This window comes from Natator depressus, chromosome 3 (assembly GCF_965152275.1).
Source record: "Natator depressus isolate rNatDep1 chromosome 3, rNatDep2.hap1, whole genome shotgun sequence".
In the NCBI taxonomy this organism is placed as follows: domain Eukaryota; kingdom Metazoa; phylum Chordata; order Testudines; family Cheloniidae; genus Natator; species Natator depressus.
The window spans coordinates 177,270,298-177,296,848 of NC_134236.1; the positions used below are offsets into that span (position 1 = coordinate 177,270,298).

Consider the following 26,551-nt stretch of genomic DNA (forward strand, 5'->3'; position numbering starts at 1 on the left):
AAGAAAACGCTTGTCTTTTTTCTTTTCAAAGCCAATACCTTTTATTTAAATAAGTCCTGTTTATTAAGAACCCTCTTAGATAGATTTGAAAATTTGATCATCTTATTTTCCTTCCTTAGCAGGCTTTCTGCTCACTGCAGATTTCTTTCCCTAGTCTATACCGCAGAGTCAAACAGTCAGATACTGCTTACTTTCCCAAGCTAATTAGGTGAGCTGTTTGTTCATTAGGTTAAACTAATTGGTGAAGTGTGCACACTCTTAATGTCATTTTTGTAACACTTTCATAATAAGAGCAGTGTGCTGCAAGCTTGAATACAATAGAAAGGATCATTAAAACAACTGGTTTGACTTTGTCATCAACTACTGTATGCCTGACAGTGCAGATTACTCAGGTCTTTCATTCAAACAATATCCAGCTACTCTTCTTTTGGTGATAGTTTTTGGCTATTCATTTAGGCAGTCTGCTCTGCTTCTTCCTTAGTCCCTTTCAAGAATAAAAATGCTAAAAGAATATTGTAATAGATATTTTCAGTCACTACCCATAAAAATAAAAATGAGATTTTCTTTGAAATAATCTCCTCCTCCCCCTTTTATTAACTCATCAGGTTTTAAGTTGTTTCCCTTTCTCTTTTCCAGGTGCTAGTCTTAATGTTGCTGTTCACCTCTCATTTCATCATCTCCCTCTCCTCTTGTTTTTTTTTTTTTCATTCAGTCTGTTATTCCCCCACCCACTTTCTATGTTATCTCGTTCCCCACCTGTATGTTTCTCCTTGATATTCTACCACTTATCCCCGATCACTAGATGTGTGAACCATATACCTCTGTTGTGTCAGTCTGTTCCTTGCTATGCTGCTCCAGTTCTTCTCCATCTAGCAGGGTATAAATCTTTAAAGCATGCTTGGAGCGAGTAGAGATACCTGAGACATCTTTATTTTTAGACTGCTGTAAAATATCCTGTTCTTCTTCTGCCAATTTAGTTAATGATAAACATTAGGTAATGCATTTTTAATATCCTTAATTATTTAAAGTATCTAACATATTCTTTTTCTGATTAACTGCAGGATAAATTATCTTCCCCCCCCCTTTTTTTTTAACCTCTGACCGGTTGTATTAATTACTGAATGTCACAAAACTTTCATTGGGGTGTAACAAAGTGCTAAGAAATAAAGAGTCCAGTCCTGTGCAGCTGGCCATAAATGTCTATTGCTGAGAAAAATCTGATCTGTTGTTTTTATAGTTAGTTACTAATAATAATAATTCCTAGCTCTTATATAGCACTTTTCATCCATAGCTGTCAAACCCCTTTACAAGTAAGGTCAGTAGCATTGATTTGGAAACTGAGGCACAGAAAAGTAAATGACTTGCTCAACACAACCCAGTGGCACAGTAAGGAATAGAACCAGGTCTTCTAAATCCTAATCCAGTGCTCTGTCCACTAGGCCACACTGCACTGAATAAGATACCTTAAATGCAGTTGAAAAATACAGGTCTCAAACTCCCATAGATAGCTGAAAATGTTCAGTTTGTTTTTTGTTGTAATGGAGCAAGACCACCAACTTAGCCAGTAAGGTGCTAAGGAAGTTGGAAAAACTCCCTAGCCTTAGAGGTCTCCCTGGAATATTTTCAGCAGTGTATGTTTCTGCTATGCGCTTAAAATCACTGTGGTAAACATCTGGGAAGGGAGAAGGGAAATAGAAAAAACTCAGACTTTCTTCCCTCACAAGAACAAGAAATGAAAGTAAGGCAGGGGTGATTATAAGTGTTCCCCAGGGTGGGGATGGAACAGGACTGAGTACCTTCAACCACCAAAGAGAATGGTGATGTTATATTAGACATCCACGTTTGATTGCGGTCTTGTTTTTCTAGGGCCTGATTCCAAGACCACTGAATCAGCAGAAAGACTCCAGTTGACTTCAGTAGGTTTTGGATCGGGCCCTGGGGCATATTTTGGAACATTTTTCAATAAAATTCATCTCAATTTAAAAACGCTCAGATCTATGAGAAGAGTTTTATTTTATCTCCCTCCTCCCCTCAAACTTGAAGTACCTGGCCAAGGCCAGTATTTGCAGGTGTTGGTTACTCCCCAGCAGGTCTCTTTTGGCAGTCAACCAAGGAAATTGACAAATGAGACTTCTAGCGCTCAACTGCAGCGTGCTATTTGTGTTCCTCTTCCTGTTTCTGTGGTAACAGAGTTTTCATCAGCAAAAGCAAGGCAGAGTGAATATTTTAAAATGTCACTTTGAAAAGTCAGCATTAAAAGTCTTACCATGTTTTTGCCAGTCTGTTTCCATGGAAATAGGACCCCACTGAGGAGTCAGAACTCCTGTTAATTTTTGGTCCTGGTTCCCATGTTTTGTGCCGAGTACCAAGTAAATTTATGTCAGATCCGTAACAACCACAAACGGTATTCAGACCATTTTAAAACTTGCATTGAAGTTGTTTTGTTTGATTTGACCTTCCTTCCTGTGAAAACAGGAGTTGAAAGGCAGCCAGAGGATTAGAGCAGTCACTGATCAACTTCATCTGCTGGCTGCCAATGAAGACCTGAAGTTTCAAGGGGTGATTTCCAGAAAGCATCTACACACTTCAGGAGTGTCTGTACTTAAATAAGGGAAAAGTGAATACAAAATAGTAGGGAAAACATCTTTAAGCTATTTCTCCTACAGTCCTTTTTATTTTTTCCTCTTTTGAACATGATTTCAGGGAGAACAGATTGGCTAAAAATTCCTGTGGTGTCTGCTGTGGTAGAGAAGAGACAGAACACCGTTATAATATATAAACAACTGGATCCTGGGTTTATAGAAATAAGCTTCTGATGCAGAGGCAACACGAAACTGTGGATAGTGGGGGGCACAATGCAAAGGTTCTGTGCGGGCACATGACTACCCCACGCATTACCTCCACCTCCATCCCCGAAACTTGATATGTATGTAGACAACATACACGAGCAACTGCCTCCTGCTGTCTGTCCTGTGGCTGCACAGCCCCTGGCAGGACTTGCAGCCATCCCTTCCTACCTGAACGATCCTCAATCAATTTAGCAAGTGTTCAAAACAAGACCAACAAAAGGGGCAATGCAGTTGGGATGCACAGTCCCCCATGTGCCACCAGGGTGGGATGGTGCTTGGGGTGGATCATTTCAGTTAACAGGAATTTCAGTTAATAGTGAAATTCCACATTGGAGAACTATCAGTCACTTTTTGTTGGAAGGGGGAATATGACACCCCCAAATTGCCTTCTCCTTGATAGGCACAGTGGGGGCTGCTGCTGTTTCAGTGCTCAGCCTGCAGCCAGCCGCCTTGGTGCTTCCTCCCTCCCCATGCTGTATGGACACATGGTGAGTGCCACCTCCAGGGGGAGCTGCTGCCTATCGCTGCTGGGCATCCTAGCAAGAGGCGTCCTGAGAAATCTAGGGGGGCATGTTATCCCATACACGTCACCTGTGTTCTTATGAGACTCCTGGACACAGACAGACCTTGTAATTTGATTGTCTCTGCTAGCTCTCAGACTGACCAAAACAGGCTGAGTTTCATCACACAGTCTCTGTGTGTCCTGGCTTGGACTTCTGATAGCAATCGAATTACCATCGTGTGCAAATATACCAGCTTCCTGTGCAGTAAGAGCTAAATATGAGCCCAAGTCATAACAATTTGGATCCTCGCTTTACTAAATCTCTGGGTGTTTAGTATTTTGGTTCAAGGCTGTTTCTAATGGGAAATTTTGCTAGCCAATGAAATTTCTCCTTTCTATAATCCCCATCCTATAGCATGAAATAATAGGCACTGCAAATACAAAAGATTTGCCAAATATTAGTGTTTCATTAATGACCTAAAACTCACAATTGATACAGAAGTTGGCGGGACTGGGGTTGGTAAGCCATGTAATCTAAGGGGCCAGAAGTCATTGCATCTGAAATATTGTACTTGAACCATTCTAAATATAAAGCTATATTCTGCCATTGCAAATTGCTTTTAAAGTCTTCATACTTCATGCATATGAACAGGAGGAGAAAGGTAACCTCCCAACCTGTTTGTTAAGCAAATGTGTATCAAAATAAACCCTAATATAGGAGGCAATGTTGTAAATAACCATAGAATCTCAGAGTTGGAAGGGACCTCAGGAGGTCATCTAGTCCAACCCCCTACTCAAAGCAGGACCCGTCCCCAGTTTTTGCCCCAGATCCCTAAATGGCCTCCACTGTGTGGCAATTTTTGCAAGTGCTGGAAGGCACCAGCTCTATTTTATAGCAATATCTTTGTTGCTCAATCATTGCAACATATACAATATTTGTACACGTGTGTCCTGCAAAATGTTGTTCATGTATTTATTAACCGAATAATGATCAGATAATCTTCCTACCGTAGTTCCTGCTGGGACTTGTGGTGCAGCTGAGATGGGATTGCTGTTAAGGCAGCACTGGCAGGGAATTTGAGCTGGCAACCTACCTACGGTACAGCCATGGAGTTTCAGAACCGCATCTGGGCTTCAAACTTCCAGGCTTCCTATATTCCATAGCTACTCAAATGAATAAGCTATTGCATCTGTCAATAGATAATTAGTCTCTGCCTTTCCAAAGAAGTTTGCATTGACTTCTACCAAGTATTTTGGTGGTGGTATTCTGGAAATTTACCTCATAATTTTTCTCTGTCTGGTCTATTGCAGGTTCATTTGTATAATGCGTCCAGTAAAGGAGTAGAGTCTGTTGACATTATTAAGTGCTATTTTTCTCATCTGTGTTTGTCCACTGTTCCTAATTATGCAGCAGGAGGTGGATTCTGTGTTGGTACTAACATTGTTACTGTGCTAAGAAATCCTTTCTGGCTCTACTTAAATAATCAAGTGGTAGGCATGTTTGAGATGGAAAAAAAATCAGATCTTTCCTTATGACTTTGATAAACACCAGGAGGATCTTATAATTTTGTTGCTACATTTTGGGGCGGCGGGGGGGGAGTGTAGGTGTTACTTTGGAAGATATTGGATTAAACAAATGCAAGTTGGTTTCTTTAGCCACTCGGATAAATGGAACTACATTTTCTCTAGAGAATTTTTAATCAATCCAATGAGAAGTTGGAATAAAGGTAAATCTAGAATAAGGAGAAAGACAACAAATCAGATAGCTCTTGTCCTGGGTCTTAGCATTTTTTGGAACTGAAGGGAAGAGTTATCCATCAGAGATGTAAATGCTAAAAGAAAGGGCTTATCCTACAGATGAGTGAAAAATATGTTTAGACTGCATTCATTTCAGCATCATGTGATTATCTGCTTGACAGTCATAGGTTTGAAGGAATGACCATGGCTGATGTTATGCCACATTAGTGCAGCCCCAGTGCTGGCTGGAAAGTTTTGATTTCCTTATTTAGGACCAAATTGCCAGCCAGCCTCCATTAACCCATCTGCCAAACTTGTAAGGATGTCAGTTTGCCCATGGAAAACTCAAAAAGCTATCTGCATGCGTAAGTCAGACTCACAATTAGCCAATTTTTGCCTGCAAATGTGATGAAACTCATGTATACTTAAATCTTGTGGGTGCATTAACACAGTGGTTCTCAACCGTTTTTTACCTGGGGACCCCTAAACCTACATTCCTTGCACAACTCTGAGGGAAGAGCAAGTCTGCACGTTTCTCTGGTTGCTATTGTACCTTATGACATAGAATCTATTTTCCAGGAATGATCTATGGAAGTTATGACAATGCCAGCATGGTGGAATGCTAGGCAATCTTGTCTGAGTAAAAAGTTTGCAAATAGGAGGAGAGAAGGAACTACAATTCAGGTAGCCGAAAAATGGGAATATAAGGAAAAGAATAGCGAAATTCCACATTGTCGGGCATATCCTCCAATGTTGTTTGTTTAGGCATTCATGAGTGAACGCTAATTCTGGGTGATTTAATCCCAAATCCTCACACCTTGGAAGATGTTCTATATGGTGCCAAAATTCCTCCATAAAACTTGTTACCAATAACCAAGGAACAAGATTTCTATTCATAACTTCCTTCATAAACAGACAGCATAAAGATAGGATGCCAGACCACATAGACTGGAAGTTGCATTTGCATTCATTATAGAATTTAAGATTTCTATCAGGTGGGAACTTGATTCTAATGATGTTCCTCTGTTGTATGTGTCAGGACTGCACTTTACCTTGCAGCTAACAGAGACATTTCTCCTTCCTGACATTGTTCTGAATCTTAACCATATTTTACCCTTTGACTTTCATCATTCACATCTCACTTTCCTGGGCCAAATCATGAGTGGCCTTGTACAGTGATCATAAGACACAAAGTACATCAGAAATAATGTATATGTTCACACCATGCAAAGAGGCCCTGGCAGTTCCCCATGATTGAACATGGAGATGGGGATTGGTCATGTTAGGGGTATGGCTATTGGGTCTGTGCACAGCATAGAACCAAAAAAGCCAAAGCAATAAGGGGAATATTGGGTCATGTGTACTACTCCCATCTCTTCTGAAACCTTGCAATAGCTGCTGCATGCCACCTATTACATACTAGGGCAAAAAACTCCTTTTCTCATCCCCAGCCATTTTGTCATGCTTTCCTAGGCTGACAGTCCATTAATTTGGGCTGGCAGCTAAATTTCTTGCAAAAGTCAGTTTTCCCACCACATTCCCAAAGGTATGAAACTTGTTATACACTCATGACCATTAGATATCTTAGCATCCTACTTGGGAAAGATCAGATATGTGACTCGTGGTAAAATATTTCTTGTTTTTCAGATTTCTGATGCTATAGAACACCTTCAGGAAGCACTGAAACTGTGCAAAGATGATATGAATTCACTTCATCTACTGGCTCTCCTTTTTTCAGCCCAAAAGCACTATCAACATGCACTCGATGTCATCAACATGGCTCTTGCTGAGTACCCAGAGAGCTTTAGGTAAGTGATGTTGCTTGCATGTATTGTCTAAAATGGTTTGGTATCTCCAGCCATGAGATCACATCTGCCTACCAGATCCAGCATTCTTACACAGGGGCCTTATTCCCAGCATTACTCTAGTTTTACACCAGCTGAACTCTATTGCAATTACACTGGTATAAAACTGGAGTAACAGTGAAACATTAGGCTCAATGTATTATTCTGTGTACTGTCTCAAGAGCCTTTCTGAGAGATTAATTATGTAATGGGTAAACCAGGGTTTGTTTGTTTTGATGTATTTGTGTTTGTATAATTTTTCTTACATGTGACAATCTGTACTTTTTCATATGCTTTTTTTAAATAAATGTAGAATGAGCATGAGACAAATATAAAATTACCCCCTCCCAAATAAGTTTCATAGTAGCAGCCATGTTAGTCTGTATGCGCAAAAAGGACAGGAGTACTTGTGGCACCTTAGAGACTAACACATTTATTTGAGCATAAGCTTTCGTGGGCTACAGTCCACTTCATCGGATGCATAGAATGGAACATATAGTAAGAAGATATATACAAAGAATTTGGAAGTTGTCATACAAACTGTGAGAGGCTAATTAGTTAAGTTGAGCTATTATCAGCAGGAGAAAAAAACTTTTGTAGTGATAATCAAGATGGCCCATTTAGACAGTTGACAACAAGGTGTGAGGATACTTAACTTAGGGAAGTAGATTCAATATGTGTAATGACCCAGCCACTCCCAGTCTCTATTCAAACCCAAGTTAATGGTATCTAGTTTGCATATTAATTCAAGCTCAGCAGTTTCTCGCTGGAGTCTGTTTTTGAAGCTCTTCTGTTGCAAAATTGCCACACTTAAATCTTTTACTGAGTGGCCAGAGAGGTTGAAGAGTTCTCCTAACGGTTTTTGAATGTTATGATTCCTGGTGTCAGATTTGTGTCCATTTATTCTTTTGGGTAGAGACTGTCCAGTTTGGCAAATGTACATGGCAGAGGGGCATTGCTGGCACATGATGGTATATATCACATTGGTAGATGTGCAGGTGAACGAGCTGCTATTGGCGAGGCTGATGTGATAAGGTCCTATGATGGTGTCACTTGAATAAATATGTGGACAGAGTTGGCATTGGGCTTTGTTGCAAGGATAGGTTCCTGGGTTAGTGTTTTTGTTGTGTGGTTGCTGGAGAGTATTTGCTTCAGGTTGGGAGGCTGTCTGTAAGCGAGGACTGATCTGTCTCCCAAGAGCTGTGAGAGTGAGGGATCGTTTTTCAGGATAGGTTGTAAATCTGTGATGATGCGCTCGAGAGGTTTTAGTTGGGGGCTGAAGGTGACAGCTAGTGGCATTCTGTTATTTTCTTTGTTGGGCCTGTCCTGTAGTAGGTCACTTCTGGGTACTCTTCTGGCTCTGTCAATCTGTTTTTTCACTTCAGCAGGTGGGTATTGTAGTTTTAAGAATGCTTGAAAGAGATCTTGTAGGTGTTTGTCTCTGTCTGAGGGATTGGAGCAAATGCGGTTGTATCGTAGAGCTTGGCTGTAGACAATGGATCCCGTGGTGTGGTCTGGGTGAAAGCTAGAGGCATGTAGGTAGGAATAGCGGTCAGTAGGTTTCCGATATAGGGTGGTGTTTATGTGACCATTGCTTATTAGCACAGTAGCATCCAGGAAATGGACTGCTTGTGTGGATTGGTCTAGGCTGAGGTTGATGGTGGGATGGAAATTGTTGAAATCTTGGTGGAATTCCTCAAGGGCTTCTTTGCCATGGGTCCAGATGATGAAGATGTCATCAGTGTAGCGCAAGTAGAGTAGGGGCATTAGGAGACGAGAGCTGAGGAAGCATTGTTCTAAGTCAGCCATAAAAATGTTGGCATACTGTGGGGCCATGCTATAGTGGTGCCGCTGATTTGAAGGTATACATTGTCCCCAAACGTGAAATAGTTATGGGTGAGGACAAAGTTACAAAGTTCAGCCACCAGGTTTGCCGTGACATTATCGGGAATACTGTTCCTGACGGCTTGTAGTCCATCTTTGTGTGGAATATTGGTGTAGAGGGCTTCTACATCCATAGTGGCCAGGATGGTGTTTTCAGGAAGATCACCGATGGACTGTAGTTTCCTCAGGAAGTCAGAGTGCTGGTAGCGTAGGGCCTGAGGAGAGAGTCCACATAGCCAGACAATCCTGCTGTCAGGGTGCCAATGCCTGAGATGATGGGGCATCCAGGATTCCCAGGTTTATGGATCTTGGGAAGCAGATAGAACCCCAACCAGGGGTATTCTAGGCATGTGTCTGCACAGATCTGTTCTTGTGCTTTTTCAGGGAGTTTCTTGAGCAGATGGTATAGTTTCTTTTGGCAATCCTCATTGGGATCAGAGGATAATGGCCTGTAGAATGTTTAGTTAGAGAGCTGCCTAGCAGCCTCTTGTTCATATTCCAACTTATTCATGATGACGACAGCACCTCCTTTGTCAGCCTTTTTGATTTGATTTTGCAACAGAAAAGCTTCAAAAACAGACTCCAATGAGAAACTACTGAGCTTGAATTAATATGCAAACTAGATACCATTAACTTGCATTTGAATAGAGCCTGGGAGTGGCTGGGTCATTACACATATTGAATCTATTTCCCTAAGTTAAGTATCCTCACACCTTGTTGTCAACTGTCCAAATGAGCCATCTTGATTATCACTACAAAAGTTTTTTTCTCCTGCTGATAATAGCTCATCTTAATTAATTAGCCTCTCACAGTTTGTATGGCAACTTCCAACTTATCTGTATGTATATATATATCTTCTTACTATATGTTCCATTCTAGGCATCCGATGAGGTGTGCTGTGGCCCATGAAAGCTTATGCTCCAATAAATTTTTTAGTCTCTAAGGTGCCACAAGTACTCTCCTCCCAAATAGTTTGATATTTTGAAGAACTTCTTGGTTAAAGGGAAACTAATTTTAGGCTCTGGATAATTCTTCAGACTTTCACCATTTCTTTGATACTTTTGTATGACCTGATTTGTGGGAATACTCTAGTTTGGGAGGAAAGAAGGTCATGTATTGTAACGTACAGCTGGAGGGAATGGCTTGGCTGTCTAAGACCCAAAGTTGAAATAACAGAGACTCCTTGGAGCCCTAGGTTCAAATTGCATCACTGTTGATTCAGCCTTTCATCCTTCTGAGGGAGACAAGTTGAGTTCCTTGCAGTTTATTATGTCATGGCCTTTCAGATGAGATCTTAAAAACTGAGGTGGTGTCATTAAACATACCATGCCATTTTTTGGTAGAGGTAGGGGATAGTGAAAGCTGCAGGGCCTCAGACCCATCCCCACTCCTGCAAACACTACAAACACACTGTCACATGGCTTCTTAAAAGCAGCCCACCTTCACTCCCTGCGTCTGTTGAGCCCTAATGTAGCTGGCTGTGAGAATAGGTCTCATATACAAGGGTGCAGGCTTAAGTCCTGGCTTCTCTTCTCTGCTGCTCTGGCTCCCCCAGCCTTGTTGGCAACACTAGATGCCCCCACCCCAAACAACATGTAGCCATCTGGTAAAGTGAGGGAGTGGAGAGGGGTAACAGAATCACCAGAAGGGGGTAGGAAAAGAGCAAGCAAAGAGAACAAAGTATAAGAAGAAAAAGGAAAAAAATATACAAAAGAGAAAGAGACAAGCCGGGCGGGAGGGAAGAGGTGAGAAAAGGAGAAGCCAGAAAGAAAAAGAACAGAAAAAGGAGAGACGGTGGCAACTGCGTTGGACGTGGTGCAAGAGAATGGGGATCCCAAGGTGAATGGGGAGGGAGCTTCAACATAGACCAGTTATTAGCAACCTTTTTAGGTGAAATCTAGCCCTTGGAAATGGAAGGAATTGAGGCTCCTGTGGCAAATCGAAAGATTGCACCATATTTACAGCTCTGACATCTGCAGCAGCGCAGGAGCTGAACCACTGATCCTTCGTGTTTACATTCCTCTGATGAAGTAGCTTGAACTGTGACAGGCTGACACATGGATAGAGTATCCCAGTTGTATCTGCTAGAAAAATAATGTATCCCACTGAAGACTTGGATCATACACCAGAGCAGTCATATAGAAAGAAAACCTTCCATTTGGACTGTTCCTAACTTTTCTAGAGGTTAAAAATACAGATTATATCCAGGAAGGCTTTATTGCTTTGTAAATCTTATCCAAAGAGCGAGACCAAATTGTAGTCTAGATCTCTAGTTGCAATTGACTTGAAGGAAAACTAGAGGTTGTTTTTTTTTTAACTACTGTTTGGGATGACTATGGAGTCATATGCAAAGTTAAACAAGAAGATTACAGGGTGGCATTTAAAAACACCTGAAAATATTTCCAAATTTTCATTGATATGAACTGGGCAGCTCTGTAATGCCTGGGAGCTAACTTTTTAATGATGAATCCAGTAGGAAACAATCTGGTGGCATGTATCAAGCAAGTAAGATCAAACCCTCATTAAGAGACACAGGATATCCCTGGAGCTCTGGATATGACAAGAAGTGTAAGTATTACCTCAGTATGCACACTAAACAAAAAGAATGAATAATACATTAGAAATAAAGGACTTACCTAACAAGAACTATGGCAATTTCCTGCTGTTTCCTGTGTCTCTGGCTGCGCTCTGATTTTCCTACCTTGATGTATGTAATTAGGCTGAGTGTGTAGCTGCTTCCTGCTCTTCAATTTGATACTGAATTTTGTCATATACATAGAACATTTAAAAAAAAATAATCACTAGTAAGGTATTTATCATTATCCTGGGCATACCTGGCTAGAAGTATGGAATAGAACAGCCCCACTAACCCTTTTAGGGAGTCCTGGTCCTGTGAAAAGGTCAAGGTGAGGACTTAAGGGGTGTTAGAATACTCCATATGTTTTGGCGGGGGAGGAGGGGCTTATGTTTATGAGGCCTGCAAATTCTGGGCCCCAGGCAGTCTCCCTCCTGTGCAAAAAGGGCTCTTACCAGGTGTGAAAAAACAGCTGTGTTCACAACAGTTTTGAATTAAATGTGTCAAGTACTGGGTGCCCCAATATTTGCTCAGCTCTATCAAGTAATTGCTGGCGGAAGCATATTGGGAACTGTAGCTCATTCCACCTCTACGTTCTCTTTCTGAAATTTCATATCAAAGCAACTATCAATTTAAATATTTTTGGTTTAATTTTTTTTGTCTATACAGAAATAGTTACTGTGTACTTAATGCAAATATCTAAGCAGGCCAGGAAGCATCTAATGTATGTCTTGGAGACTAACAACAAGAAGAAAGTGTGTTTTGCATGGAAAATCATTTGTATTGCAGCAGCAGCCATGTGACTGTTCTTCTGACATAAAGGATAATAATAAAGTGGTTTGGGGCTTACCACAGCTAGCCTTCAAAATATGAAATACTGTACTAGATGAGAGGTGGTTTGGTGACAGCAAATGTCCTTGGCTTCCCCACCATTAATACATTAATTTTATTAAGAACCTCTCTTATAGTCCTCTGGTGAGATTTTTTTTTTTTGCTGTGGTCCGGTCCAGACTATATTTGAGGGAACAGCTACTCTATATTATTTAGGTAATTTCATTCCTGGGGTGTTATTTCTTGCTACAGAGGAGGTGGCATAAAAGAGGTGTTTGCAGATGCAAAGTCAGATATGCTTCATTGGTTTGATTTTTTTGATACACATTGCGTATGGAAAACTGAAAATTCATGACTGGTCTGGGCAATACTATTGTGGGTGTTGGTTGTCAGCTGTGTTCATACTGCTGAGTACAGTAGGTAGAAGTATTCCTTTGGTTCTAGACCATCACAGTGACTGAGGCGTGATCTACCCTTAACACACATATTGGCATAGATATCTCTGTCAAGGGAGTGAAAAAATCATGCTTCCTAGCTACGTAGCTGTGCTGGCTTAATCCCCAGTGTCAATGCAGCTATTCCATCAGAAAAGTGCTTCTGTGCCAGTGTAGGCTCTGTAGCGTAGACATAGTCTGGGGGATAATTATCCCTGAAGTAAAATGAATCAGCTAGATTGTAAACTCATGGCCTAGGCTAGGTCTGCACACAGTTTTGGTGTGTTGGTAACAGTGTCGGTTTTGCTGTGATTATCTATCTATCTGATACAGTTATATTGATACAACCCCAAGTGTGGATGCAGTAATGCCTGTACAAAGATGCCTTATTCTGCTATATCTTATTCTGCTTCCTATGTGACCAGTATAAAACACCTTCCTACTAGTATGACTGTGTCCACTCTAGGGGTATTGTACCACTTTAACTATACCAGCATAGTTAAAATGGTACACGTTTTGTGTGTAGACAAGGCCTTAGAGCATCAGATCACTATATTTGTATGTCTACAATTTGTCATTCCCCAGAACACAATGACAACTTGAGGCTGGCCCTGGTGATGAAACAGTTTGCTACAGTTCTCACATTATTATACTGCATTTTTGATTCCTCCAGATTCAAGTCCTGAGGAGTCAAGGCAGGGCTGAAAGAGAACTTTAAAGCCTCAGCACTTGAACATACTAGATACATTTATAAATAGAATGTGAAAATTGCTAAGGGAAGTTTCTACAAACTGGCTCATTATAGTGGCATGTTCTCAACATAGCAGTTGTAAGTGACTTGCAGATTGTTTTGTTTTTTCAATGTATTAACTACATAGCTGGCAATAGAGTAACAAAAGTAAGTTTTCATACATGGAAAGATATAACTGTACTGTACATATAGTGTGGGTACAAGGGCACAGAAATGTATCGTGCTTGTGAAATACACTTGAGAGAGACAAAGTAATTTCTATGTGGATATAGTTTTGAATATTTTCTCCTCATCTGGACCGTACACATTTAGTTGTTGGTGAAAATCAGAATATGCAAGGCCTTCATGTTGGATCATCCTGTTTAGCCAGCCTGTGGGGGGCATATTAGGATTAATTATTATTTTAATAAAATTAACTTTAAAAAAAATTGACATTGTCATTAACCATCAGTATATTCTGGAAATAGTATGAATTATTTGTTATGTCATTTACATACAGAGAAAAAACTATTTAAAAGAATACTGTCAGTTTAAAATATGCATTAAGCCAGTCTCCTTACTTACGATGCTAATAATACAGGTTATTAAATCTGAAAGAATTATAAAAATACAATGTGCTTTTTAAGGTTTTTGATGCATTTCCCTACTTTTGGCATTTCTCTTGGCTTAGACAATTATTTCACTGAGGATGATGATTTAGTTTTTTTGTTATGATTTCGTTTTTACAGCAGTCCTAAGATTGAACCCTAATACAAAGCAGCATTTTTGTACTGTAAATACATATAGTGTAATAGTTTCTGTTTAGTGCTATAATAAATCAACACTAAGTTGCCCTGTATAGTTAAAGTAGGGCCAGCCTTAGGGAAAATGGTACGCTGGGCAAACTTGTATTTTGGTACCCACCCCCACCCCATCATCCCTGACCCCCGTGGGCTCCCTGGGCTTCCCCCACCCCATCACCTCTGGGCCCTGCTGGCTTCCCCAGCGTTTAATTTGTATTGAAAGAGATGTCGGTGCTCAGCCGAGGAACAAATTAAGCACTGGCGGGGCGGCCAGATACTGGCAAGTGCTGGCAGGGTGCCCAGCTCTCAAGGCAATGCCACCGTGAACAGCAGCACGAAAGTAAGGGTGGCATGGTATATGATGTATTGCCACCCTTACTTCTGCGCTGCTACTGTGGCTTGTGGTGCCTGGTGCTCGGCATGGGGCTCAAGGCAGGCTTCATGCTGTCACACAGGAGGTGCATCTTGCCAGAGCCCACGGCCCTTGTGCAGCCCTCTGGGCACTCCTGGCTCACCGGGGTGCCATTTCAGATTTCGAGGAGTGGGAAGAAACTTTAACTGTGATTCCAGGGACTACTTAGGCACATGAAAACTCTAGGTTTTTTTGCAGATAAAAATGTAGGAATTAGCTGACAGGACCACTGTATCTAATTGTTATATAAAGAAAGAAAAAATATATATAAACTCCAATTAAAGCCACATTTAAAATTTATATGTAAATTTAGAACAATCAGGAGATAATACAGCAAGATATTCCCAATCTCAAACCTTGAGGTATCAGTTCTGGGGCTTTAACACAGATATCAGAAACATGCATTTGATACTTTGTACAGTGTCTTTAGTAGAGATAAATAAAAATAAATAAAATCTGCTTACTTCTCTAAAGGTATGTCTACACTACGGAATAAGGTCGAATTTATAGAAGTCGGTTTTTTAGAAATCGGTTTTATATATTCGAGTGTGTGTGTCCCCACAGAAGTGCATTAAGTGCATTAACTCGGCAGAGTGCTTCCACAGTACCGAGGCTAGAGTCGACTTCCGGAGCGTTGCACTGTGGGTAGCTATCCCACAGTTCCCGCAGTCTCCGCTGCCCATTGGAATTCTGGGTTGAGATCCCAATGCCTGATGGGGCTGAAACATTGTCGCGGGTGGTTCTGGGTACATATCGTCAGTCCCCCCTTCCCTCCCTCCCTCCGTGAAAGCAAGGGCAGACAATTGTTTCGCGCCTTTTTTCCTGAGTTACCTGTGCGGACGCCATACCACCGCAAGCATGGAGCCCGCTCAGGTAACCGTCACCGTATGTCTCCTGGGTGCTGGCAGACGCGGCATGGCATTGCTACACAGTAGCAGCAACCCATTGCCTTGTGGCAGCAGACGGTACAATACGACTGGTAGCCGTCCTCGTCATGTCCGAGGTACTCCTGGTCGCCTGTGTGAGGTCGATCAGGAGCGCCTGGGCAGACATGGGCGCAGGGACTAAATTTTTAGTGACTTGACCAGGTCATTCTCTTTAGTCCGGCAGTCAGTCCTATTGAACCGTCTTATGGTGAGCAGGCAGGCAATATGTCCTTCTGCACCGTCTGCTGCCAGCCAAAGATGTAAAAGATAGATGGAGTGGATCAAAACAAGAAATAGACCAGATTTGTTTTGTACTCATTTGCCTCCTCCCCTGTCTAGGGGACTCATTCCTCTAGGTCACACTGCAGTCACTCACAGAGAAGGTGCAGCGAGGTAGATCTAGCCATGTATCAATCAGAGGCCAGGCTAACCTCCTTGTTCCAATAAGAACAATAACTTAGGTGCACCATTTCTTATTGGAACCCTCTGTGAAGTCCTGCCTGAACTACTCCTTGATGTAAAGCCACCCCCTTTGTGGATTTTAGCCCCCTGAAGCCAACCCTGTAAGCCGTGTCGTCAGTCGCCCCTCCCTCCGTCAGAGCAACGGCAGACAATCATTCCGCGCCTTTTTTCTGTGCGGACGCCATACCAAGGCAAGCATGGAGTCCGCTCAGCTCACTTTGGCAATTAGGAGCACATTAAACACCACACGCATTATCCAGCAGTATATGCAGCACCAGAACCTGGCAAAGCGATACCGGGCGAGGAGGCGACGTCAGCGCGGTCACGTGAGTGATCAGGACATGGACACAGATTTCTCTGAAAGCATGGGCCCTGCCAATGCATGCATAATGGTGCTAATGGGGCAGGTTCATGCTGTGGAACGCCGATTCTGGGCTCGGGAAACAAGCACAGACTGGTGGGACCGCATAGTGTTGCAGGTCTGGGACGATTCCCAGTGGCTGCGAAACTTTCGCATGCGTAAGGGCACTTTCATGGAACTTTGTGACTTGCTTTCCCCTGCCCTGAAGCGCATGAATACCAAGATGAGAGCAGCCCTCACAGTTGAGAAGCGAGTGGCGATAGCCCTGTGGAAGCTTGCAACGCCAGACAGCTACCGGTCAGTTGGGAATCAATTTGGAGTGGGCAAATCTACTGTGGGGGCTGCTGTGATGCAAGTAGCCCACGCAATCAAAGATCTGCTGATATCAAGGGTAGTGACCCTGGGAAATGTGCAGGTCATAGTGGATGGCTTTGCTGCAATGGGATTCCCTAACTGTGGTGGGGCCGTAGATGGAACCCATATCCCTATCTTGGCACCGGAGCACCAAGCCGGCGAGTACATAAACTGCAAGGGGTACTTTTCAATAGTGCTGCAAGCTCTGGTGGATCACAAGGGACGTTTCACCAACATCAACGTGGGATGGCCGGGAAAGGTACATGACGCTCGCATCTTCAGGAACTCTGGTCTGTTTCAAAAGCTTCAAGAAGGGACTTTATTCCCAGACCAGAAAATAACTGTTGGTGATGTTGAAATGCCTATATGTATCCTTGGGGACCCAGCCTACCCCTTAATGCCATGGCTCATGAAGCCATACACAGGCAGCCTGAACAGCAGTCAGGAGCTGTTCAACTACAGGCTGAGCAAGTGCAGAATGGTGGTAGAATGTGCATTTGGACGTTTAAAGGCGCGCTGGCGCAGTTTACTGACTCGCTTAGACCTCAGCGAAACCAATATTCCCACTGTTATTTACTGCTTGCCGTGTGCTCCACAATATCTGTGAGAGTAAGGGGGAGACGTTTATGGCGGGGTGGGAGGTTGAGGCAAATCGCCTGGCTGCTGGTTACGCGCAGCCAGACACCAGGGCGGTTAGAAGAGCACAGGAGGGTGCGGTACGCATCAGAGAGGCTTTGAAAACCAGTTTCATGACTGGCCAGGCTACGGTGTGAAAGTTCTGTTTGTTTCTCCTTGATGAAACCCCCCGCCCCTTGGTTCACTCTACTTCCTTGTAAGCTAACCACCCTCCCCACCTCCCTTTGATCACCGCTTGCAGAGGCAATAAAGTCATTGTTGCTTCACATTCATGCATTCTTTATTCATTCATCACACAAATAGGGGGATGACTACCAAGGTAGCCCAGGAGGGGTGGTGGAGGAGGGAAGGAAAATGCCACACAGCACTTTAAAAGTTTACAACTTTAAAATTTATTGAATGACAGCCTTCTTTTTTTTGGGCAATCCTCTGTGGTGGAGTGGCTGGTTGGCCGGTGGCCACCCCACCGCGTTCTTGGGCGTCTGGGTGTGGAGGCTATGGAACTTGGGGAGGAGGGCGGTTGGTTACACAGGGGCTGTAGTGGCAGTCTGTGCTCCAGCTGCCTTTGCTGCAGCTCAAGCATACACTGGAGCATACTGGTTTGGTCCTCCAGCAGCCTCAGCATTGAATCCTGCCTCCTCTCATCACGCTGCTGCCACATTCGAGCTTCAGCCCTCTCTTCAGCCCGCCACTTACTCTCTTCAGCCCGCCACCTCTCCTCCTGGTCATTTTGTGCTTTCCTGCAGTCTGACATTATTTGCCTCCACACATTCGTCTGTGCTCTGTCAGTGTGGGAGGACAGCATGAGCTCGGAGAACATTTCATCTCGAGTGTTTTTTTTTTTCTTTCTAATCTTCACTAGCCTCTGGGAAGGAGAAGATCCTGTGATCATTGAAACACATGCAGCTGGTGGAGAAAAGAAAAGGGACAGCGGTATTTAAAAAGACACATTTTATAAAACACTGGCTACACTCTTTCAGGGTAAACCTTGCTGTTAACATTACATACATAGCACATGTGCTTTCGTTACAAGGTCGCATTTTGCCTCCCCCCACCGCGTGGCTACCCCCTCAACCCTCCCCCCTCCCTGTGGCTAACAGCGGGGAACATTTCTGTTCAGCCGCAGGCAAACAGCCCAGCAGGAATGGGCTCCTCTGAGTGTCCCCTGAAGAAAAGCACCCTATTTCAACCAGGTGACCATGGATTATATCTCACTCTCCTGAGGATAACACACGAACGGATGTTGCTTGAACGCCAGCAAACATACACTGCAATGCTTTGTTGTACAATGATTCCCGAGTACGTGTTACTGGCCTGGAGTGGTAAAGTGTCCTACCATGAAGGACGCAATATGTCTGCCCTCCCCAGAAACCTTTTGCAAAGGCTTTGGGAGTATATCCAGGAAAGCCGCGAATGCCAGGGCAAAGTAATCCTTTCACATGCTTGCTTTTAAACCATGTATAGTATTTTAAAAGGTACACTCACCGGAGGTCCCTTCTCCGCCTGCTGGGTCCAGGAGGCAGCCTTGGGTGGGTTCAGGGGGTACTGGCTCCAGGTCCAGGGTGAGAAACAGTTCCTGGCTGTCGGGAAAACCGGTTTCTCCACTTGCTTGCTGTGAGCTATCTACAACCTCGTCGTCATCATCATCATCTTCTTCGTCCCCAAAACCTGCTTCCGTATTGCCTCCATCTCCATTGAAGGAGTCAAACAACACGGCTGGGGTAGTGGTGGCTGAACCCCCTAAAATGGCATGCAGCTCATCATAGAAGCGGCATGTTTGGGGCTCTGACCCGGAGCGGCCGTTCGCCTCTCTGGTTTTCTGGTGGGCTTGCCTCAGCTCCTTCAGTTTCACGCGGCACTGCTTCGGGTCCCTGTTATGGCCTCTGTCCTTCATCCCCTGGGAGATCTTGACAAAGGTTTTGGCATTTCGAAAACTGGAACGGAGTTCTGATAGCACGGATTCCTCTCCCCATACAGCGATCAGATCCCGTACCTCCCGTTCGGTCCATGCTGGAGCTCTTTTGCGATTCTGAGACTCCATCATGGTCACCTCTGCTGACGAGCTCTGCATGGTCACCTGCAGCTTGCCACGCTGGCCAAACAGGAAATGAGATTCAAAAGTTCGCGGTTCTTTTCCTGTCTACCTGGCCAGTGCATCTGAGTTGAGAGTGCTGTCCAGAGCGGTCAAAATGGAGCACTCTGGGATAGCTCCCGGAGGCCAATACCGTCGAATTGTGTCCACAGTACCCCAAATTCGACCCGGCAAGGCCGATTTAAGCGCTAATCCACTTGTCAGGGGTGGAGTAAGGAAATCGATTTTAAGAGCCCTTTAAGTCGAAATAAAGGGCTTCATCGTGTGGACGGGTGCAGGTTTACATCGATTTAATGCTGCTAAATTCAACCTAAAGTCCTAGTGTAGACCAGGGCTAACAGAGACACTCTGTGTTATTGCCATTATCTACTCTATTTTAGTCAATTGTTTTTCACTCCACTAAAAACATACTTAATTTTAACATACGTGATTAAGGTTTTTTTCTCTTTTATTAAGAAAGGGAGTTTATTTTTCTAATTATTTTGGCATTTGTGTTTACTGATCACAATCATGCATGTGACTCACTACTCCATCATTTGATATTGGTGTCTTAGTCGGAACTGCATTTATTTTCATTCAAATTTTAAGTTATTTTACAGTTATAACTAAAAATGGAATTTGAAAACCTTTATCTGCCCAGTGTCTAAAGTTGTGTTTTCTAGCTAATGTGTTTTAAACTGGCACTGCTAAGGTTAGTACAAACTAAAGATACATTCTAGAAGTATACTGTTATTTGATTGTATCACTTTAAATAATGAATGACAAAGCATAATATGATAAAAGTAATAATGATAATTACTCCAGCCAGGATAAGTTAGGCATTTTAGAACTACAACTCAAAGAATTAAATTTAAGCACAAGAGAAATAAAATTATGAAATGCACAGACGAGTCAAAAAACTAAAATAACACTCTGAACAAATAAAATTACAGAGAATATATGTACATTTCAAGAAGTAACAACAACAAAATACAAGTATGTGTTGGGGGGTGAGCGTGAAAGGTACAGAGTATGTGTGTGTGTGTGAGAGACAGTGCATGCGTGTGTGTGAGAGAGAGAGAGAGAGAGAGAGAGAAACAGTGTGTGTGTGTGTGTGTGTGTGTGTGTGTGTCAGGGCATGTCTACACTTACCTCCAGAGTGATCGATTCAGTGGGGGTCGATTTATCGCGTTGACTGAAGATGCAATAAATCGACCACCGAGTGCTCTCCCGTCGACTCTGGTACTCCACCGGAGCGAGAAGCATAGCTGCAGTTGATGAGGGAGCGTCAGCAGTCGACCTACCGCGGTGAAGACACCACGGTAAGTAGATCTAAGTACATCGACTTCAGCTACATTATTCACGTAGCTGAAGTTGCATAACTTAGATCAATCCCCCACGCTAGTGTAGACCAGTCCTCAGAGACTCTGTGTGTGTGTGTGTGTGTGTGTGTGTGTGTGCGCGCGCGCGTGTACTGGGGGAGTGTGTGACAGATAGCACACTGTCCCTTTAAGCACAGCAGCACTTACCAGTCTGAAGGCTCATTCAGATTGCAGCAGCTGCCAGTAGCTCCTCCATCTCACGTCTGAGCCCTGTCTCCGCAAGGGTTACCAACTTTGTTTGGATGAATTCCTGGAGGTTTCACTGATCGACATTATCTTTGGTTAAGGATTAATCTTTAAGTCCTGGAGACTCCAGGACAATCCTGGAGGGTTGGCAACCCAATTTATCTCTCCTCTCCCGCTCTGCAGGGATGGAGTACATGGGCAGGGGGTGGGGGAATTCTGACATCAGTGCCCCCCCACCCCCCCATGCTCTGCACAGCAAACAGGAGGCTCCGGGGAGCGGCTGGCCAGGGATGGCTCCAAGGCAGGGGACAGGAGCAACGTGGCTGCAGATGGCAGCAGAGCAGCGGGGGAGGAGCACACCTGCTCCGCAGGTGCCCTGTTTATAACTGCGCCCCAGGGCTTTCACCCCACTTGCCCGTACCTAAGACTGGCCCTGTAATTCATATTTTGTTCCAGTCTTCCACAGTGTTAACCTGAGTGATGTAGACTTCCTGTCTAGCTGTCCTTCCCGTTTGGTTTTGAATCAAGCAATCACAGTTTAACGGAAATCAATAATGCTCAAATGATTCGATATTTAAAGGGAGTGCTGCAAATTTCTCTGTATCCATGTAGCTGGATTATACTGCATGACCCCACTTCTTGGAAAACACCCCCATTTCTACCTTTTTGAATGTCTGAGTTACTGGCTTGAGTCTCTGTGTTTTGATTTCAAGTAATTTTTATATGGGCATTACACAGCATAAATTTAGTTCAGGGGCCCATTTGGGACTAGGCATACCTGGTTTTTCAAAACATGTCAGGTTTTTTCCCCCCAAAGTGGAGTGGAGCAGAATGGGAGAGCTCATGTTACTTCACATGTTACTTGGCATCCAGATTCACCCTCAAGTTCTTGTTGAGCTGGTGTGCTATCATGTTTCAGTGGTACTCGGGAGGGGATGGATTGCAATTCCTATGCAGCCACTGGAGCAGGCTTCAAATATAATAAATTTTATAAAAATAAGTTAAAAATTGCCCAGGGATGACGCCTACAGCAGAGGCTTATTTCCTTGGTATAGTGTAAAAGAAAGAGTACACCCACATCATTCTCCCAGATCTTAGCTAGAGTGTTTGTTATGTTTTGGATCTCAACTGTGGACTGAAATATACTTTTTAAATAAAATATAAGTTCTCAGCTGCTTCCTCCTGAATGGATGGATGGTGCAGTAGGCCACCAGAGGCCTTTGGGGAAGGACAGTACTTCTTGATGCCTGGTTAGACATAGTAATAGTGATGTAGGCTCCCCAAATTACAAAGGATTTCCCTCTCCACCCCCTTTTTTTAATTTCAGAATCCAGGGACAGTCCTTGTCAAATTGGGACAATTATTAACCGTAGTAATACTGCACCTAGAGGCAATTTATTTGAGTGGAGGTACAGAAATTCCTATAAGAACATAAGAATGGCCATACTAGGTCAGACCATCCCCTAAGGGAATGTCAGTAGCTTGGCTTCTAATATTTTGTATTCATATCTTGTAGATTCTCCTTTGGAATCCCACTGTGTCTGTGAGGTTTGTTTGGTTCCCCCTCTGCCCCCCAGATGCATTGTGTTTAACGTTTAGTGATGTGAACTGTAGTGATCGTTAATAAGCTGGTCAACAGTGCAGCCTGTGAAGAGATTCACAGTAGCAGTAATTGGCTACGTTATTATTTTCCTCTTGGTCACTAAAATGTCTTCACATCTCTTTGGATAGTCAAACCTGAGCTGTCAGAATAAATTCTGACCTTCCAGGACTTGTTTCGGGGAGTTTGGAAAGGACTGTTATATTTTGAACAGGCTAAATGTCAATTTTATTTTCATATACCCAACTCCAAGTTCCCTAGAGTCCTGTCTTATGCAGTTAATTTGCTGTCAGTGCCTTCCTACCTGAAGGTGAAATGCAGCTAGTCTGTTCCTACTGGCTTGCTTTAGTTCACTGTTCATTTTCAGTGTATTCAGTGGGGTAATTCTTTCCCACCCGCCTCCTGTTAAGTGTCATTTTTTTTTCAGCAACTGCAGAGTGAATTGTGTTCTGCTGTATATTCAGATGGAATGTTTAGGAGCCCTGACCAATTCTGCTGGGTGCCAGAATGGGTTGAAAAGTAATATGTGCTTATTGATTGGGGTGCAGAATGCCCGCTTGAAGCTCTGTGACTTGGTTATAGAACAGAAGTGTACACAGAGAGTGCTGTTGTGCTTGCCAAACAGGGACTTGTGCTGGTGAGTGAGGCCACTTGAGTCATTCTGCTAGGCATTTCCTCAGCCCCCAAAGATGGAGGAGAGAGCTGGATAATGAAGGGCAGGAGGAACATCTGTGAGCAACCTCCTGCCCCAATGTGGAGAATAGAGTTGGGAAGCATGGTGGCATATTTTGGAGCGGGGTCAGCAGGATATTTAGTTAAATCAGTCCTAAATGCTGAGTTCCTTGCTCCTTCTGGTCGCCCTCTCTCTATTCCCTGCAGCAGATCAAAGCATCACTGGGACAGAGGAGGTTGGATGTCCCCTTACCTTCCTGGCCTTTGCTCCCCAGATTGGGGTGGGCAAATTGCTTGCTCAAAGGGAAGATTGAGTGAGGGGAGAAAGGAATCAAAGGACCACCAGGATGGAGGTAGAGCTGGGAAACATAGGCCCTGTGGAGGCTGAAGCAGAGAGTTACATGTCCAGGGCAGGTTTCATTGTAAACTGACCCTATGAGTTCCCCTGTAGTACCACTCTTATCCCCATCACTCTATACATGAAGCAGATTTCTTCCCTAGTTCCCTACGCTGTCACACCCACTCTCAAAAATATGAGGGAAAATTTGTATCTCCTAGAGCTATCCTCCATCTGTGTGTGTGTGTGTGTGTCCCGTACTACCTTGATTTTTTTTGGAGAACTACCTTGAGTTTTTGGGAGGGGCAGTGTGGCAGGGATGTGGGTTACACAGGTAGCTCCCACCTCTTCCTTGGTCTCCAGGCTGCTGTGTTTTGCAGAAGCAGCTGTTGTTTTTCAGGCTTCATCCTGATGCTGATGTATGAACATGTCTACCCCACAGTCATTGGAGTTAAATACAAATGAACAAAACCCAAAGGCAGAAGTTCTGTCCTGTGCTTCCAAGGGCGTGCAGCACAGAAGGTGCAGTCTGAGGAGGCATGAGGACAAAGGCAGTTTTAATCTACCTTTGTACCTGTCCAATACTGGCTTCTGCAAGGGCTAGTGTAACCCCGGCACACACTAGCAGCTAAAAGCGGATCTAATTTAGGGCACCTCCTGACCCCTCAGACTGCTCTACTTGTACACCCACAGCACCTGAAAATCCGCATAGCTATGTTTGCTAAGGGAATTCCCTTCCTGCCTCTGCCTCAGCATGACCCCTTTGCCAATTGCCAGCTCTTAGGAGAGAGCCTATATTGCACAGCTGTTGTATGCAGTGCCTGCACTGGGGGAATTCTCCACCATCCAGCTGTGGACTTTTCTAGCCCCTGTCCACTACTGCTGAAGGAGCAAGAGAGAAGAACCTCCAAAAGTGTTTCAAACAGTATGACTACACATTCCTCCCCATTTCATTCTCTTCTGATGCCAGTCTTTGTAGCCAGAGACTTCTGAGACAGGTGAGACCTACATTTCTAACATAAAACACAGCTAGGAAACAACCTTTTTTTTTTTTCTCCTCCTCCTTCCGGACAAAGCCCTTTCAGACCTTCTTTATATATCCATAAAAAAACAAAAAAGGACACAAGCCTGATTTTTTTCTGCTTTGCAGGCTACCTTTCTAGAAGAAGGGGCATAGGAGGGTTTGAAAAGAGGAGTGCCAGTCTCCAGCACTTACAAGCTCTGCTGTCTTTCAAAATATTGCAAATTAATCATGCAGATTCCATAATCTGAAATGTTTGGCCAGACTCCACTGATATTCTTAGGCTACCTGAATCCAGCTGTCAGAGGAGGAGGAAGATGTTCCCTTTTACCACATGATCCTGGGTTTTCTGAAACATTTGAAGTTTCCAGACCATTTTGGAGCAGATCATGGTGAATTAAGCATTTGTGTACAGACTTAGGGACTTATTTTTAGAGTTGCTGAGCTCCCACAACTTCATTTGAAGGCAATGGGAGGTATGGTTGCTGGCTATGTCTAAAAAACCAGATCTTTAACTATGTAAGTATGCAGATAACACATTTAGCAAATGATTCTTCAGTGCAAAGTGCGTACATGATTTTCCAGTGTTCATAACTTGGTCAAACCAAATCCATTTTCTTCCCGACCAGGACTGAGCACTGATTCTCATTGAGGGCTATTTCGATATCCATTTGCAACTTTCAAACCTTAGCCATTCTTGCTCAAAAGAAGTTGCAAGAATATTTTCCTAATTGGAAAAGGGGGGGGGATTTTTTTTTCTTATTCTCAAAAAAGATTAAATCATTATTTTATTCAAACTTTCCAAAAAGTTCACCTGGAGGCAGAAACCAAGCATGGAAAATTTCAGCCCCAAAAGTGAGTGTTTCACAAAGTTGTTACCCTCTGCAGTTAGGAAATACTTTGTGCTTTGCTATTACAGAAACACCAGAGTGAGCAATAGTTAGCTGTCAAATTATATTCCCACAATTCTGCCATTATTGATAATGCTAGTGCACAAACTAGCATGTAAACAGATATAGCCATGTTAACGTCAGTCTCTGTTAGGAATGAGAGGTGGGGGGAATGCTTGCCAAATGAAAACACTAGTCAGATTAGTGACTGCAGTATAGTATTTCTACATTACCAGTATCATGTATTGATAAATAAAGATATCTCGACTTATTCCCCAGTGTGTTACATTTTACAACACAGAACAGATAACACATGCAATTCATTTTATCTTTACTTTCTCCTGTATACTTCAGCGATTAAATTTCACATAAGCCACTGTATTTAGTGAAGCCTCTGTATTTAAAGGCCAAGATGATGGTGAAGGGCCAAATTTCCTGCTGCCAAGCCATAGATTAGCGCAACTCCATTGACATCAGAGAAATTTCTCCAATTTACATCAAAAGAAACTTTAGCGCAGAATTTCTAAAGTATGGTGTGTAATTGTGTTCCAGAAAGTGCTTGTAACTTGAAATATGACCTGCTGGAGTTTTAGATATGGCGTGGAAATGAATCAGATGACCTTTACTCCATGTGTTACTGTAAGCTGGAAGAATGACAGAAGGCTTATACTAGCACATCAGGCAAACATCTCAGTGCCCTGACAGCAGAGAGCAGATAAACTGGAATCTGTTAATGCAAGTGTGCAGAGACATCATGAGTGTAAACCCACTAGAAATGCATCTGTGCATACTTGGCTAACATCTTCACATTTATGGTGGCTTCAGATTATTCAGAAGGTTTTCTTAAACTGTTTTTTCCTCAGGGCAGTCTCTGTGTCTTGTATATGTTTGTGCAGTGTCTAGCACAGCGGGACTCTGAACCTGACTGGGGCCAGAGAGTTCTACCGCAGTAAGAAGGGAGCTACGGATCATTGCAATTTCATAGAATCATAGACTCATAGAAAATTAGGTTTGGAAGAGACCTCAGGAGGTCATCTAGTCCAATCCCCTGC

At 43.3% G+C, this 26,551-nt stretch overlaps 2 protein-coding genes across 2 annotated transcripts in view; one reads left to right on the top strand and one right to left on the bottom strand.

Annotated features, from left to right (window-relative positions):
- Positions 1–26,551, top strand: part of TTC7A (tetratricopeptide repeat domain 7A) — a 257,204-nt gene that overhangs the window by 118,407 nt on the left and 112,246 nt on the right. The window contains exon 15 of the mRNA XM_074949389.1: positions 6,736–6,896. Coding sequence (XP_074805490.1) covers positions 6,736–6,896 — 161 coding nt within the window. The remainder of the gene's footprint in view (positions 1–6,735; positions 6,897–26,551) is intronic.
- Positions 13,751–19,713, bottom strand: LOC141983909 (uncharacterized). Its single transcript, XM_074946877.1, has 3 exons — positions 18,826–19,713; positions 17,808–18,246; positions 13,751–13,778 (listed from the first exon to the last, which is right to left on the bottom strand). Exons 1-3 carry the CDS (start codon positions 19,409–19,411, stop codon positions 13,751–13,753), a joined length of 1,053 nt encoding a protein of 350 aa, XP_074802978.1. The 5' UTR covers positions 19,412–19,713.